Genomic DNA, 16,838 nt, shown 5'->3' with positions numbered 1-16,838 from the left:
GTCTGTTCCTGTTACAGATTCTCTGGACAGACAGACCCTCTGGGGTTGGACAACTACACTATTACTGAGGTTGGAAGGTAGGGGGCACATGTTCTTGCTGGCAAGCCTTTGTTTGTAAGAAGGTGGTCTCCATATGAGCAGTGGCCATACTTTATTCTGGAATCAAGGAAAAGTCTCAAACCCAGAGTAATTTTGGAATGCAGAATGGTTTGAGGGCAAGAGCAGAGAGGAAAAGTGCGGTGAGAGGGATAAGAACAGAAGATGACGCAGTGAAGGAAAGGTCAGCAAGGTGATCAAGATGAATCCAAGAAGGCAATGCCTTGGGTGGGAGGAAAGAGGGTGGAGCTGGAACCATCTACCCAGGCGCTAAGAGCGCCCAAGGGATATAAGAACCGGCTCGAGCAGTAGGAAAGCAGCAGAGCCCAGTCCCGCCAAGGCTGAGCCTTCCAGAAGCTGCCCAGACCATGATGTCCAGCAAGTTCTTGCTCTCGTTCCTGGGGTTCTGGCTGCTGCTAAGCCAGCCTTGCAGGGCACGGGTCACGGAAGAGTGGTTGGACGAAGTCATTAAGGTGTGTGACCGTATATATGTCCGAACGGTAATTGAAATCTGTGGGCACTCAGTGGCATTGGCCCGGAAGGCGCCAGCTCGGCGACAGAGGTCTATAACAGGTGAGCATCCTTGGAACTCTCCCCAACTTTTCCGTGCTATGCTTCCCACCCGCTGCCCCAGTCGGAAAGACCCAGTCCTCTACGGCTTGTGATTCCCCAGCCTCAGGTTTGGTCTTTGTAACTTGCTTGGATTAAAGAATTTCAATGAGAACCCATCAGAGGGAGGTAGACATGCAAGCAGCTGCTAGCAGCTTCATGCTAGGGTAGCGCTTGATCCTAGCAGGAGCCCAAATCTGGGCTGTGGATTATGCCTGGGAGAACTCCTGCTCCCCGCTTAAAGCATGTCACCGAGTCAGCCTTGACCTGCAGCTTTTTGAATTAAGTCTTGCAGTTCAATCTAAAGGGTAGGAGAGTGCAAGAGAAACCCTAGAGAAAAGTGAAGGGGACCAGCAAGAAGGGAGGCTAGCCTTCAGACTATCATGGCCGAACACTTACTGGCGCTATATAAAAACTTCAGTGATTAAAAAGCATGTACCTGAATGAATTCAGTTAGATTAAAATGTAATATGAGTCTAGTATATACAAACTAAAAAGATGGATTTCAAAATAAGCTAAAAATTATTTTAAATAAAGAATTTCAAGGCACAAAAACCTGCAAATTAACTCTGACCCAAACTATAGCTGGCCTTTGCTTACTTGTTCTAAGTACATAGAAAGTTATCATCAGCTTTGCTTGGCCACCAAGAAAGCCCTATCTGGACAAAAGTTTAGAGCAAGGAGGAACCAATAAGGTGAGTTAAAGTTCAAGAGTCTTATTTCAGAAAAGAGCTAAAACTTCTGATACACACGCACACACACACACACACACACACACACACACACACACACACACAAAATCACCCAGAATGTCACGATGGCGAGCTAGCAGGGAGCAGTGAGAAGGTCAAGTAGTGACAGTGTTATTGCTTTCCCTTTGCCAAATTCCAGCTGCTGAAGTATATTGTTGGCTCAGGGAACAACAGGACTCTCAGGAGGGAGCTTTGTCCCAGCGCACCCCTGTATAGGTGAAGGGTTTGGCTTTCTCTAAAGGGTAAAGCGTCCATGGCTACCCAGGCATCTCCCTTCCACACTTACTGTATCTTTTGGATTCTTGAATTTTCTTATTTCTTATTGGTAAGCTGAAGAAAAACAGCAGCAAGACTGAGTCATTGTTTTCAAATTTGAACGGAACCAACATTTCCAGTTTCTTTGTTTGCTAAAACTCTTTTTTTTTTTTTTTTTGGTTTTTCGAGACAGGGTTTCTCTGTGGTTTTGGAGCCTGTCCTGGAACTAGCTCTTGTAGACCAGGCTGGTCTCGAACTCACAGAGATCCACCTGACTCTGCCTCCCAAGTGCTGGGATTAAAGGTGTGCGCCACCACCGCCCGGCTTGCTAAAACTCTTAATTTGTGCATTTGGACTAGGTAAAAGTCAGGGGAGGGTTTGTGTTACTGTAAGGGATTTTTTGTTTGTTTGTTTGTTCATTTGTTGTGTTTTGTGTGGGTTTTTTTTTTTGGCAGAAAATGGTTTCTTTTTAAACTCCTAACTGGCATTGCCATGGGAGCAGTCAGTGCATGCTGAACATGATAGGTATAAAGAAGTCAGCGGCCAGGTGGGTCTAGCAGCATTTCCTACTGGGCAAACACCACACATAACACTTTGGCACATGTGCCATAGGAGACACTAATCTCTTTGAGAAGCACATGGTTTGGGATTGGTGTTCTTTTAAGCAAGCAGTTCTTAATCTGGGGGTCGAGACCCCTTTTTGTATGTGTGTGGGGGGACACATATCAAATAGCCTGCATATTAGATATTTGCATTAAGATTTACAACAATAGAAAAAATACAGTTATGAAGTAGCAATGAAAATACTTTTATGGTTGGGGGTCACCACAAGATGGGGAAGTGTGTTAAAGTGTCACAGCGTTAAGGAGGTGGAGAGCCATTGTTTTAAGCTGTTTCTCTCTTGACTATACAATACCATTGACTTGGAGCAAACATTATGGAGAAAGAAGATAAACATAAGTGTTTAGAGACATCCATCCTCCTGGTCAGAGCTAAACTGCTGGAAATTCTGTCTTTTAAATGCTATCCTGAAGCAGTACCTTGACACTGTGGGACACTTAAGCTCTTAAAATTATGAAAATGTTTTTCAAGGATTTCTTTCATGGCTCAAAAGCAATGAAGAAAATTACTCAGGCCAGAAAACAGGTATATGAGTGGAGTTTTGTTTTGAGACGGTCTCTCTACCTAGTCCTGGCTGCCTGACACTCACTCTGTAGACCTGGTTGGCCTTGAATTCACAGAGCCTCTGTCTCTGTCCCCCAAGTGCTGGGATTAAAGGCGTGTGCCACCACACTTGTCTAGCAAACGTGAACACTAATGTTTTCAATGGCCAACATGATTTCAGAAAAGTAAGAGTTCCATGTCAAAGGGTGAAAATTACTTTGATAAAGAGCAAGACAGGAGTGATGAAGAAAGATATTAGAAGGCCATGCGTAAAGAGAACCCTGGTAAGATCATAGCACTCGGACCTGTCCAGCAAGCAAAACCATTTAGATATTCAATACTTGCTGATTCTGTTTCAGTGTTTAATTATACCCTGGCAAAAATAGTTTTGTTGCTATTCAAGTGTCTTTAGTTTTCCGAATGCTCTTTGACATGAATATTTTCTCCCCCACCCACTTTCTTTTAAACATCACAGAAACTGTACCATCCTTCAACAACAAAGATGCGGTGCCTTCAGATACGATGCTTAAATACCTCCCAAACTGGCCACAGAAGCTCAAGGTGGCACTGCCTGAGGAGCATCTGTCCTTACCAGAGCTGCAACAGCATGCACCTGCATTGAGCAATTCAGCTGGAAGCCTGGAAGGCTTGAAGAAAGGTTTCCACAAGACACAAGTTGAAGCAGAAGCCAGCGGTTCTCCAGAAACCAAACGCTTGCGCTTGGACACTCTCGCACGGAGAAAGAGGCAGTCCCGTCTATGGCTGAGTGAGCAGTGTTGCCACTTCGGTTGTCCCAGAAGAGCTATTGCTCAGTTCTGCTGATGTGGAGCCAGTTGTGTGCATCCTTGCCTCCTGCTTGACGCCTCTTTCTGTTCCCTTCGATTATAAGAATCCGAGAAATCGTTATTTACATTTGAATTCTCCATTTGAGTGAAAGAAATGTTCATTCCATTATTGTTGTTCTGTCAATAATACTTTTAATGCAAAACTCATTTTGCCTTTTTAACAGTCTTATTGCTTTCCAATGATATTCATTTAAAATGGCTATGAAATCTTACCACTTAAGCATACATAGGAGCTCACCTCAATATAATGCCCACTTAGGAAGTCCTGGGCCCTCCTCTGGCCTCTGCAGGCAGCACAATACAAGCGGTACACAGACATACATGCAGGCAGGACACTCATATACATAAAATTAAAAAGTTAATAAGATAAAATAAATTTAAATATTATTTAATTTAATATAATTTAATAAATCCATTCAGCTGTGCTAATGATAAATAGTAGTTAAATTACTTTTCACACAACAGATACTCATTATGTCCAATTTAGGAGGCACTAGATAATAAATACGAATAAAAGGTGACTCTATTCACTAATAAGCTTTTAAGAAAAGATTTTAAACTCTAAGCAGCGTAGTAATAAACTAAAATGATAACAAAAGTAGGGAAACAGTACAAAAGAACTCATAAATCTCATTTATTCACTTATTCATTAATTTACCAAATACTATAAACTTACTATCACTTAATTCATTATTTGTTGATAGCATTATTAGTTGTATCTATTACACTAAAGCATTGTTAAGAACCTACTGTATTCTGGACACTGTTCAAGGCAAGGAAGGTATCACGGTAAACAAATCAGATGAAGATTCTAACTGCCTGGAGAACACACTCTGTTCGGATGGGAGTATTTCCTCAACTGAAGGTCTCTCTAGTGTGTGTTAGGTCGACATAAAACTAGCCAGAACTGGTATAGAAAGCACAGATATCACGTAGATCAGATTGTCTGGCACACACAGTCTGAGTCTTTCCGTCTCCATCTATATATGCTGGGATATTCTTCTCTCACAGCGTTTCCCTGAAAGAGTTCTGACTAGAACATGTGGCTTAGTACAGTTGGGATATTGGTTGTTTTTCAAGGAAAGTGCTGAAATTGTCCTAATATATATTAATATCATCTTTAATAACTCCACATTTCATTGAAAATGATAAAGAAGGCAGTTATTAATGCAGAGACTCACAATGGGCCAAAGTATGGAGACTAAGTGACTACTGAGTGGTTAGCCCTAAACTGGACATCTATAGCACCCCATGAAGGCCCATGAAATGTTGGGGAGGAATGAAGTGGTAATACATGTAAAGTGTTAGAGAATGGAGAAGTGGGCTCTGAAATGCTGTCTTCTGGACATAGACTGCACAAAATTGGGCCCTCAGTATCCCATCATGGATCAGGAAATGGGTGGGGTGCTTATGAGAAGGGCCAGTTTCTTCTGTGGTGTAGTTGATGGTAAGTTGCCCAAGCTACAGGAAGTAACTTAACCCACGCTCATTCAAGCCACTCAGTGAGTCAAAAGAAGAGATTGATTCAACATATGCAAATAAATATGTGTAATTCAACACATAAATGGCCTTAAGGAACAGAAACCACAAGATCATCTCAGTTGACATTAAAAAAAAAACAGGGCTTCTACAAAGTTCAGCATCCCTTTCATTGTTGGAGAATGCCGCTAGTTTTGTTCCTGGCTGCCCAGAACCGAAATAATCACACAGAAACCATATTAATTAAATCACTGCTTGGTCCATTAGCTCTAGCTTCTTATCGGCTAACTCTTACATATTAATTCAACCCATTTCTATTAACTTGTGTATTGCCACAAGGCTGTGGCTTACCAGGAAAAGTTCTGGTGTCTGTCTCCAGCGGGGCTACATGGCTTTTCCCTGACTCCACCTCCTTTCTCCCAGCATTTGGTTTAGTTTTGCCTACCAGCTCTGTTCCCCTATAGCTCTGCTATAGACCCAAAGCAGTTCCTTTACTAACCAATGGTATTCATAGCATACATAGGGAAATCCCACATCATTTCATGATAAAAGTCCTGCAGATACTAGGAATAAAATGAACATGTCTCAACCTAACACATCTATAGGCAATATTATGCTAAATGAGGAAAAAAACTGAGAGCATTTACTCAAAAATATGAAACAAAACAAGGTCATTCTCTATTGACTTGACTGTAATGCTTAAACTCTTAGGAGCAACAAGAAAAAGAAATACAAGAGAAACACATATAAAAGCATGAAGTCAAAGTATCCCTACTTGTTGCTGGCATCATCATATACCTAAGAGATACTAAAGACTGTCTAATTTCTCCATCAATTTCTAAAGATAGTTTTGTTAAACACAGCAATCTTGGTTAGCAGTTATTTAATTTCAGTTCTTGAAATGTATCCTTCCATGCTTCCCTTCTTAAGATTCTTGCTTACAAGAGAGCTGAAGTCACTGTTTCTGTCTTTGTTGGTGAGCTGGTCTTTTTGCTAAGATTCTTGCTTATAAGAGAGCTGATGTTACTGTTTTTATCTTGGTTGATGAGGTGGTAGATTTGATTCATGCTTTTAATATTGTTTTTCACTTCCTGTTTTTGATACCTTGACTATACTATGTCATGGAGGGGTTCTTTTCTAGTTCTGTGTACTTGGGTTCAAAATGCCTCTTGTGCTTGGATGTCTTTTTCTCTAGATTTGGGGAATTAATGCTACAGTTATGATGACTATATTCTCCGTGCCTCTAGTGTTTCTCTGCGACCCTTCTTCCATTCTTTGGATTCTGTAGTTTGGTGCTTGATTGTGTCCCTGAGTTGTTGGATGCTGTGGTCATGCTTTTTTTTTTTATCTCCTTTGTGTTTGAATGTTACTACATCTCATCAACCTTAACTACCTTCTCTCATTTTCTTCCTTCTGCCTGGTTGACTTTATTAGTCAAATTTTTCTCCTTTTTTTGTTTGTTTTGTTTTGATATTTGACTCATTAAGGTTTTCAATATTTCTTTTTTCTTTCAAAATTTCAATTCTTTGCTGAATTTTCTTCAGTTTTGCTGTCTTTTTAATCATATTGATGATGTTCGCCTCTGTTTTGCTGATTTTCCTTTCTAGATTCTGGATTGACGTCATCTACTTGTTCATAGTCTCTTTCAGACCACTGGTCATTTTTATCAGAAACATTTGAAGTTCTTCACCTGGCGTTTGACTTATTTCAGGATAGGTCTTTGTGTTCAGAAGTTGAGTGTGGGAGGGTTACAATGCCTTGCTTTTCCACATTTCTTGCATTTCTGTGTTGCAATCTGTACATCTGTTTGTCTGATACCACCTCTGCATTTAGTGGTCAATATTCCTATTGAGCAGCCTACTCTTGAGGGCTCAATTCCAGCACCACTTGGCAACAAAAAACTAAATGCTGTATCAGCAATGACACCAAACCATATAAGAAATGCAAATATATCTGCATAATATACTAATATATCATCAATGATCATAAAACTGAAAGACTAATATAGAATGTATTATGAATATATTAAACATCTTCACATTATTATAAAGTAAAAATTATTTAGGGTAAGTGTAAAAATACTAAACCAATGAGATAACAGAATAAGATGCTGTCAGAACTCCAGGAATTGATGAATATCTCCAGCAGAGTAGCAGGACAGAATCAATACACGAGAATCAGTAGCCTTAATACAAATCAGCAATGAATTCGTTGAGGGAGGGAGTTCTCATTCCCTGTAACTTCTGGACACTAAACTAGTTAGAAATAAACCAAATGAAGGAGATGAAAATTTTATACAGTGAAAACGTTAGACACTGAATAAATTGGAAAGGATAATAGAAACTAGAATGCCCTCCCATGCTCAAGAACAGGAAGGGTTGATCTGCAAAGGTGACTATCACCAGCAAAAGATGTCTGCAGATTCAGTACCACACTCATCAAAATCAGAAGACCCTGAATAGCTGAAGAAATGCTTACCAGAAAGCGCAAAGCTGGAAGTATTACAGTACCTTATCAGAGGGATGCTCATTTGTTCACTGCAGCACTACCCAAGATAGCTAGGAAGTGGGACCAGCCTAGGTGCCCTTCAGCTGATGATTGCACAATGATAACGTGCTGGTCCAGGGCTCAGTGGTTAAGAGCACTTGCTGCTTTTCCAGGGCATCTGAGTTTGGTTCCCATCACCCACGTCAGGCAGCTCATAACCACTTGTACCTCCAGATCTAGGTGATCTGACACCACTTTTGACCTCAGTTGGCACCCACACTCGAGCACACATACCCACACACATATTTAAATATAAAAACTACATTTTTAAAAAAGAAAATGTGGTAAATATACACAATGTAATTTTTATAAGTTCATAAAGAAAAAAATGAAGTTATTACCTTTGTAGGAAAATGGATGCAATTGTAAATCATGTTAAATAAAGTATGTTTGACTCAGATAGACAAATACTTTACATATTTAGAATAATGTTCTAGAATAGTCAATAGCACAGGATACTAATAAATAAGCCTGAGATTAATTTTATAATATTAGAACTTATTCACTCAAAATTAGTCATTTAAATAATAAAGTTTTCAGCTAAGGAAATCTATTTAGAGCCGGGCGGTGGTGGCGCACGCCTTTAATCCCAGCACTTGGGAGGCAGAAGCAGGCGGATTTCTGTGAGTTCGAAGCCAGCCTCGTCTACAAGAGCTAGTTCCAGGACAGGCTCCAAAGCTCCAAAGCTCCAGAGAAATCCTGTCTCAAAAAACAAACAAACAAAAAAAGCAGAAAAGAAAGAAAGAAAGAAAGAAAGAAAGAAAGAAAGAAAGAAAGAAAGAAAGGAAGGAAGGAAGAAAGGAAGGAAGAAAAGAAAGAAAGAAATCTATTAATCTGTTTAGCTCTTATACTGGTTATGAACGTATTCCTGGGCTGTGAGACACCCTAGCAGATTAAAGCACTTGCCACCATGCCTGAGAAAGTGACATCAATTCCTGAAACTCACATAGTGCATGGAGAGAACTGGTTCCAACCGCCGTGCACACATTGTGGCACCCCCCCCCCCACACACACACAGTAAATAAGTATAATAAAACAATAAAAAAGATTTGTTGTAAGTAGAATGTGTTCATACAAATAAACCAAGGCAAATTTTTACCAGGAGCAGAATACTAAATGATGTTCTCACTTACACGTAGACTCTAGATTTAAAACTACGTATCTGTGCGTTTATATATGTATATGCTTAAATATGTGTGTTTGTGGGTCATGAAACTACAAAGGGGACCCAAGAGGGATGAGTGCTTAAGGAAGCTAGGGGGAAATCAAGTAATAAGATCCATGTAACAAAAAAGCGAAAGGGGGAATTACTGCAGAAAGAAACCGAACCCGTGGGAGGTATGGCCGAGTACAATAAGGGCACGGAATAAACGAGAGCAAATGTAATGCCATCGATGTGAGAAGATGCCATGGTTAGGGCCATTATTTCGCATGCTAACCTTAAAAATATCCATACTTTTTAAAAGGTCTATTTATTTTATTTGATGTGTATGTGTGTTTGCCTGCATGTCTGTATATGCACCGCGGTATGCCTGGTACTGATGGAGGCCAGAACCGAAGTGACAGACTATTGTGAGATGCCATGTGGGTGCTAGAAAGGAACCCGTATCTTCTGCAAGAGCAGCAAATGCTCCTAAGTGCAGAGCCATCTCTCTAGCTCCAGCCATGATTTCTTAAAGTTAAAAAATATAACCCATGAAGGAGATGAGAGGATGTTTCTCCGGAGGGAAAAAGAGATCTCATTGACCACCAGGCAAACAGGAGTTCACGTTCCAGGTGTAGTTTGCAGCATCTTCCTTTAGAACATTTTTGGTTACTCGGGGTCTATGTTCTCATATTTTAATGGCAGTCTCTTGGCCAGGAAGAAAAGGAAAATGAGTAAAAGCCAGGGAATGGAGATATTCCTTTCTTATTTCTGGGCGAAAAAGATCCTGTTTTCTTCAACTTCCTGCAAGCCGGAAGTCCAAGCACGCCTGGAACACCACACACCTAACCTCAGCGTTCTGGAAAAGAAAGCCAGGGCTGCGTGGGAGGGGCGTGGCGAGGGGCGGGGCGGGGCGGGGCGACGGCCGTTGCAGGGCCTGGCACAGCGGCGGAGCCCAGGGATGAAGCAGTTGTGCTGTTCAGGGCATGTGTTGTGGCTTGGACTCGTACTGTCTGCTTTCTCCCAGGAGCAAGAGAGCAAACCTAGGAAGCTGTGCGGCAGGCATCTAATGGTAGAAATTATAAAACTGTGTGGCCAAACTGACTGGAGCCAGTTCGAGATGGACGACCAAACTCCTCTGACCCATCTCGCTCACCACTCCTTACAGACTGAAGTCAAAACCTTCAGCCCTGACCAAATCCCTTCTTCAGCCTGGGGAAGATTCACAAACCCAGGTAAAACTCTGAAGGGAGGGTGTGCGTTTGCTCGTCAGTGAGCATTTCTTAGACTCTACTTTCTGCAAGAGATAGAAAGCTGCGCCTAGAATACATGTAAAGACAATTTTAAAAACATACAATCTAATATGAATATCTAGAAGAAATAATGTGGCCCGAGTAGGCCTTATTAAAAAGATACCATTTGACAAAAGAGGGTGCAGTGATTTGAATGTGTGTGTGCAAATTCCATGTGTTAGAAGCTAAATCTCCCAGCCGCAGTGTTAGGAGGGGAAATCTAGTGAAAGGGACTCAATACCTTAGAAGTGGATTCGGGCCATCATCACAGACGTGGATTATCCTGAGTGGATCTGTTGCGAAATCAACTTCGTCCTCCTGTCGCCGCTTGTTCCCATGCTCTTGTCTTGCACCTCCACTAGGGGATGAAGTTACAGGAAGGTCCTTGGGCACTGTGCCATCTACAAATCATGAATTAAGTTCAGTTTTGTTCATTGGAAATTAGCCACCGCCAGGCATCGCGTCGTGACAGGAGAACATGGATCCAGGGGCGAGGGTGTTTGTTTAGAGGAAACAGCAGGGAAAGACAGCTCTGTCTTAATTCTACTGCGAACAGCAAGGAGGTCTGGGTGGCCTGTACAGGAAGCGAAAGAATCAGCGAAAGTCAGTAGGGTTCATTCAGAATGGCTGATAGTGGAAAGAACGCAAAAGCAAAGAGCAATTCGTGTAGAGTGGAAATCAATAAAGGACACAGGAAAGGACCGGAGTGGGCAAGAGCAGATGAGCCGAATCCTGGAGGCTAATTCATCTATGCAGAGAGGTGGGAAGGGAGATTATATGGGGACAGATGTTAAGAAATGAGCTCAAAGTGCTGAAAATTCTGTTGACTGCAACAGCTGCTGGCTGACTGTGAATTTAGCATTGACACATTTTGTGACTTTGACCTACCCTTACCTTTCTGATATAAGCTTTTCTCCTATGTTTGTAAAATGTATTTTAGATTTACTTAATTAATTTCATAGTTTCTTTAAACTCTGTAAGAGAAATGACTTATAAGAACCTAAAAAAAACAAAAAAAACAAAAAAAAACAAACAAACAACAAAACAAAACAAAAATAAACCCTCAGTCTTCTTACCTGGTTTGGAATTAGCGATTATTAATGCGCTTCCTAAGATGACATAGAACTCTTGGTAAATTACTGTTTTTTAGAAATAGGTGGACCCCACCTCAAAGACGACTTGTGTGCATCTTCTAGGGGCCACTAGTTATGCTCTTGATTTCTTTGTCGTTAAAGGACTTAGGTTTTGTATGTCTCTGTAGGTTTAATTTTTCAAAGGAATCCATTTCATCTTGGTTCCACATGTTTAATGAACGTTTCTCCAGAATCTTGCTTCTCTCCATACTTTTCCTTCTCTTCTCACTGTAGTCTGTTCCTTGATCTTCGTTTTCTTGTTTAGTGCAGTTAGAATTCTGTTTTATTAATCACAATAGCAGCAGAAAGGGGTAGTCCCCTAGTTCCAGGGACAGAGTGTCCCCAGCAAAACCTCACAATGAAAGAAGAGGGGAAATGAAAACCCAGCAATGAATTCAGAAGGCCCAGCTCCTTACACCTCTATCCCCTCCCTTTCCCTTTTTTCCTCCTCCTCGTCCCTCTCTCTCTTTTTTTTTGTTCATTTGTATTATGTCCTTTATTCTATGACAAGCCTCATAAAATCGTTTCAGTCTTGAATCGCACTAACTCTTCTTTTTCTTATTACGTACATCTAATTTTAAAATGCAGGAATCTGACTGGGCCGATTAATTTTCCCATATGCCATGAATCATCACCCACCACGTTAGGTTTCTTTCTTTTTTAAAAATATTTATTTATTATGTATACAATATTCTGTCTGTGTGTATGCCTGAAAGCCAGAAGAGGGCACCAGACCTCATTACAGATGGTTGTGATGTGTTCAATTCCCATGTGGTTGCTGGGAATTGAACACAGGATGTTTTAGAAGAGCAGGCAATGCTCTTAACCTCTGAGCCATATCTCCAGCCCCTTAGGTTTCTTTCTTTGAGCTTATAATGGAGTTGCATAATGCATAGCATGGCTCACGAAGCTGGATCTGAGGTTAAGGCCTTGGGAAAAAAATGTCCTCTTAGGAAGAACTGTGAACATCCACAAAGCCTCTGCATAATTATATTCAGGAGTTATTTTAGTTTCTATCATCCAGATCCAATGACGAGTGAGTTAAGAACAATATGATAACAAATCTGTACATCTCGGCTTCTCACATTCTTATATTTTGCTTCTACTGCTTAGTTATAACCTACACATAAAAAGGCAGTCTAAGCCGGGCGGTGGTGGCCTCCTAGCACTCGGGAGGCAGAGGCAGGTGGATCTCTGTAAGTTCGAGGCCAGCCTGGTCTACAAAGCAAGTGCCAGATAGGCTCCAAAACTACAGAGAAACCCTGTCTCGAAAAAAAAAAAAAGGCAGTCTGACTGGGAACTAACAAAGGCAACCAATGAACAAATAAGAATGAACGTGAGATTTAATGGGTATTTCTCCAAAGACGACACACAGAAGGCCATGAGAAGATGCTCAGAAATACCACAATGCTGTGGGGATGCCATGGAGCTGATAGCACCACCACAGGACCTAATGGTTCCTCTCCTAGGTTTATCCCCAAAAGGACTGAAAACATGAACACGTAAAAATGTGGGCGTGAATATCCATGGCAGTGTTATTCATAATAGCTAAAACCTGAAGACAACCAGAATATCCAGGACCCGATAGATGGATGAGTGGGATGTAATATGGGAAAGCCCCACAACGGGACGTTATCTCGCCATGAAAGGAACAAAGGAGGAGCATATATGACATCCTGGATAAACATGGGGAACATTGTGATAATTGAAAGACAGACAAAAATGACCACACAGCAGAAGCTACCCGTGTGAAATGTACAGAATAGAAAAATACATGGAAAAGAAAAGAGACGACGGTTTGCCCCGCGCTAGAGGGAGAACGCATGGGAGAGACTGTTGGTGGGGGCTGCTGGCTTGTTGTTTGTTTGTTTGTTATTGGTTTTGAGAGTTGAACGAAATGCTCTGGGATGAGATAGCGCTGATGGTGGCACAAGCTTGCAGACCTGCCAGGAACCACGGGTTCACTGCTGTGAAATGCTGAACTCTACATCATCTGAGTGGTATTGTAATAAAAAATATCACAGAATAGTCGAAGGTTGCTCAGTCTTCTCCTGCTTTAGTTAAAGTGTGTTGGCTCTGGACAACCGTACCTCCCAACTTTTATTTCAAACGATTTTTTAATAATTAGCTGATTTTAGTATTCTAATGTTAAAGTCACATCTAATAGAAGATCTGAATAAATAGAATTATTTTTTCCCTTCTCTCTCAACAGTCCCCATATCTGCCTCTCAGGAGAAAGCAATAAACACTTGGGAACCCTGGGTCCCGCCTGACTATCAGTTTGAAGAGTCCAGCTTGCTTCCTGAGAAGACAGAAAAGTTTTCATCCCGCGATGTCTATCCCAATGTTGAGCGTGTGAAACTTCAGGAGAAAAGAAGAAACAAAATCGATGCCTTCAGCAGTTTATTTTGGGGGATCCATCCCCAGAGGAAACGCAGAGGTTTCTCAGATAAATGCTGTCTTAAAGGGTGCACAAAAGAAGAGCTGGCCGTCGCATGTCTCCCGTATGTTGATTTTTAAAACTTAACAATGACACAAGCATCACTGGTGACTGAGATGTACGAGCCATCGTAGAAACCATGCTAGCTTAATAAATACTTTCTGTGTCTAATTTACCACTTATTAGTTCTTGAAGTTATGCTTTTAGGTTATGCCTTTGTGAACTAAACAGGAGAACACTCACGAGCAGTTGACAGTGTCTCGTGGTGCCAGGCATCTAGGTATTTTGTGGCTCCTTTTTGTCATACGTATTTTAAAGGTGATGTTACTGTAAGTGCCACAGTCCACGTTGACATTTAGAAATTACTTATTTGGGTTTTGTCATTATGGTTGAAAATTCTTAAGCTGCATTTAAATGGAATATGGAACATTATCCATTCTTGCGACATAATATACATGTCCAGGTCCATAACTACTATGCTCATTTCCAGAAGCCAGCTTGTCGCAGCAACTTAAAGCCGCTGACTTCCCCTCTCAGAGAAGCCATTGTACTGCAATAGGAGGAGGCACATTTTTAGGGCCTGGAGTTTTATTCATGCCCCTTTCCCTGCTGAGCCATCGTCCCAGCCCCAGGGTGAAATACTTTTAATGATATAAATCTGGAGGTTCCAGCGTAGAATTCTTACCCACTCATTGATGGGTAAGTGCCAGCCAAAGCTTTCTCTAGATTTCTTCCCAATTGTGCCATGTAATATTCTGCTCAGTGGACATTTCTATTCCTTTTCGGCTGCATTATGTCTTGGAACAAAACTTCTTCTTCACGCAAACATCTATTTCCTGTGCATTTGTAAACTGTTTTTCCTGCTGCTTTCAGAGTATAGTCTGCAGTTAGTTACTTTGTAACTGGGGAGAACTACCAAATCTGACAGGAATTTACGTCTAGTGGTGCTTGAATAGGTCCGCAAGGCTTTAGATTTAGAAGATTTACCTTTAGATGTGGACAAAACCAGATTCGTTAAGGAAATGGAACCCTAACATCAAACCTAGGCATTCCAGTAGGGAGGGACAGAAAGCGGCCCCACCCGTACAGTAGGTACAGTGGCCTCTACCCTAGCAAAACTTTCAGCCAAAGAGTAAAGGAAACGGGCTTCACCAGACTGCAGAGGTTCACAGCCTGGCACAGTTAAAGTTAAAGAAGAGAGGTCCATGGTTCACCAAGGGAGGTCCATGGCTCACCGAGCAAGCAGGTGCTGAAGGACCCTGCACCTGCCGGCCTGCTCACTGGCCCTGGGTAGAGATCAACTTTAAAAGAGATTTTATTGTCAAGCCTTTAGCTGGAGGAAGCAGAAGTTCCTGCCGTTTTAAAAAAAAAAGATTTTTGTTTTTTAAAAGTAGGAAATTATACACATACAGTCATGGTTTTATAGGGAAACAGAACCAGTAGAATGGATATATATTAAAGAGGATTCATTGGATTGACTTACATAGTTCAGTCAGAGCAGTCCAGCAGTGGCTTTCGTCACTAGAGATGCTGAGATCATAAAGCTGGATGCTTCAGCAGTCCCAGTCTGGAGGATTCCTAGAGAGCCACTGGTTTTCAGTCCAAATTACTCTCCATTGGAAGCTTGAAGAAGTTGGGTTCTGACATCAGCAAAGGAATATAGTGGCGGCGGCGGTGGCAGCAGTGTAGATGAACATACTAACAAGGTAGAAGAACTGTCAGACAGAAGGCAAATGGCCAAAGCTAAGCCTTTTCCCTTAGGCCTCTTTATATCTAGGTTGCCACCAGAAGGTGTAAACCACATCGAATAGATTTTCCCACTTGACAAAGTCCTTCACAGTTGTGGCCAGGTGTATGCTTCTTGGTTGAATCCAGGCCCAGTTAAATTGACAACCAAGATGAAGTAAGCATCCAACAGAGAAATGTGTGTCCCATTATTGCTCCTTTATGTACATTTTGTTTCTGTTGAGCCTCCTCCCACATGCTGCTCCCTCATCCCATTGCTTCCCTGCTCTACCCTCTTCTTCTCTCTAGTAGCTCCCAGTTCTACCTTTGAGTTGAGTATATTCCATTACTCTTTCCCTTCCCTAAGCCTTCTCTCCCCCTCTTCCCTTCCCCAGTTACACTTACATATGTAAATGTCAAAGTCTACATCCACTGTACGAGACGAAACATAGTGTTTGTATTTCTGAGTCTTGGTTACTTTGTTTAATATAACAATTCATAGTCTAATACGTTTTCTTGAAAATGTCATAATTTTGTTTTTCTTTAGAGTTGAATAAAATTCTGTTGTATATATGAACCACATTTATTTATCCGTTCACTTGTCCATGACCAGCTAGGTTAGCCACTGTGAACAGTGCAGATTTAAGCATGGACGTGCAAGCATCTTTCATATACTGACTCTGAGTCCTTTAGGTATATACCTAGGAGTGGTATTGCTAGGTCATATGGTTGTTTGTTTACCAGACAGGGTCTCACTATGGAGTCCTGGCTGTCCTGGAACTTACCATGTAGAACAGGCTAGTTTCAAACTCAGAGATCTGCCTGCCTCTGCCTCTCCAGTGCTGGGATTAAAGGGGTGCACCACCTTACCTATCACGGTAGCACCTCTACCCTTTTGCCTATGCCTGAATCTTGATGTGTTTTCTCTAGCAATTGTAGTGATTAAGGGTTTATGGTCAAATCCTTGATCCATTTGGAATGGAGACTTGTGCAGAGTGAGCTATATGGATCTAGTTCATTCTTCTGCATACAAATACCCAGTTTTCTCAGCACCATTTGTTGACAAAAGCTGTGTCCCTCCCCCCCCCCCCAGTGTATGTTTTTGCTCCCTTGTTGAAAACAGTGCTTACACCCGTGTGGATTGATTTCTGGGTTCTGTCAATCTGTTCCTTGGTGTGCGTGTCTGGTTTGTGTCAATGCCATGCTGGTTTGTCACCATTGTTCTCTAATATGCTTTGAGATTAGGCACTGTGCTATCCAACAGTGTTCTTTTTGTTCATTGTTTGTTTTTGTTTGAGACATGGTTTCTCTGTTGCCCTAGTTGTCCTGGAACTTGCTCTGTAGACCAGGTTGGCCT

At 41.5% G+C, this 16,838-nt stretch overlaps 2 protein-coding genes across 2 annotated transcripts; both read left to right on the top strand.

Moving 5' to 3' along the window:
• Positions 1-467: 467 nt before the first annotated feature.
• LOC142851165 (prorelaxin 1-like) lies at positions 468-3,698 on the top strand. The gene is made up of 2 exons (XM_075975059.1): positions 468-669; positions 3,352-3,698. The coding sequence occupies exons 1-2, from the start codon at positions 468-470 to the stop codon at positions 3,696-3,698; spliced, it is 549 nt and encodes a 182-aa protein (XP_075831174.1).
• Positions 3,699-9,831: 6,133 nt separating this feature from the next.
• Positions 9,832-16,058, top strand: Insl6 (insulin like 6). Its single transcript, XM_075975058.1, has 2 exons — positions 9,832-10,126; positions 13,529-16,058. The coding sequence occupies exons 1-2, from the start codon at positions 9,853-9,855 to the stop codon at positions 13,834-13,836; spliced, it is 582 nt and encodes a 193-aa protein (XP_075831173.1). The 5' UTR covers positions 9,832-9,852; the 3' UTR covers positions 13,837-16,058.
• The last annotated feature ends 780 nt before the right edge of the window (positions 16,059-16,838 follow it).

Source organism: Microtus pennsylvanicus, chromosome 5 (genome assembly GCF_037038515.1).
Source record: "Microtus pennsylvanicus isolate mMicPen1 chromosome 5, mMicPen1.hap1, whole genome shotgun sequence".
Lineage (NCBI taxonomy): Eukaryota > Metazoa > Chordata > Mammalia > Rodentia > Cricetidae > Microtus > Microtus pennsylvanicus.
The sequence above is the reverse complement of the archived record's forward strand: the minus strand, read 5'-3'. Positions and strand labels throughout refer to the sequence as shown.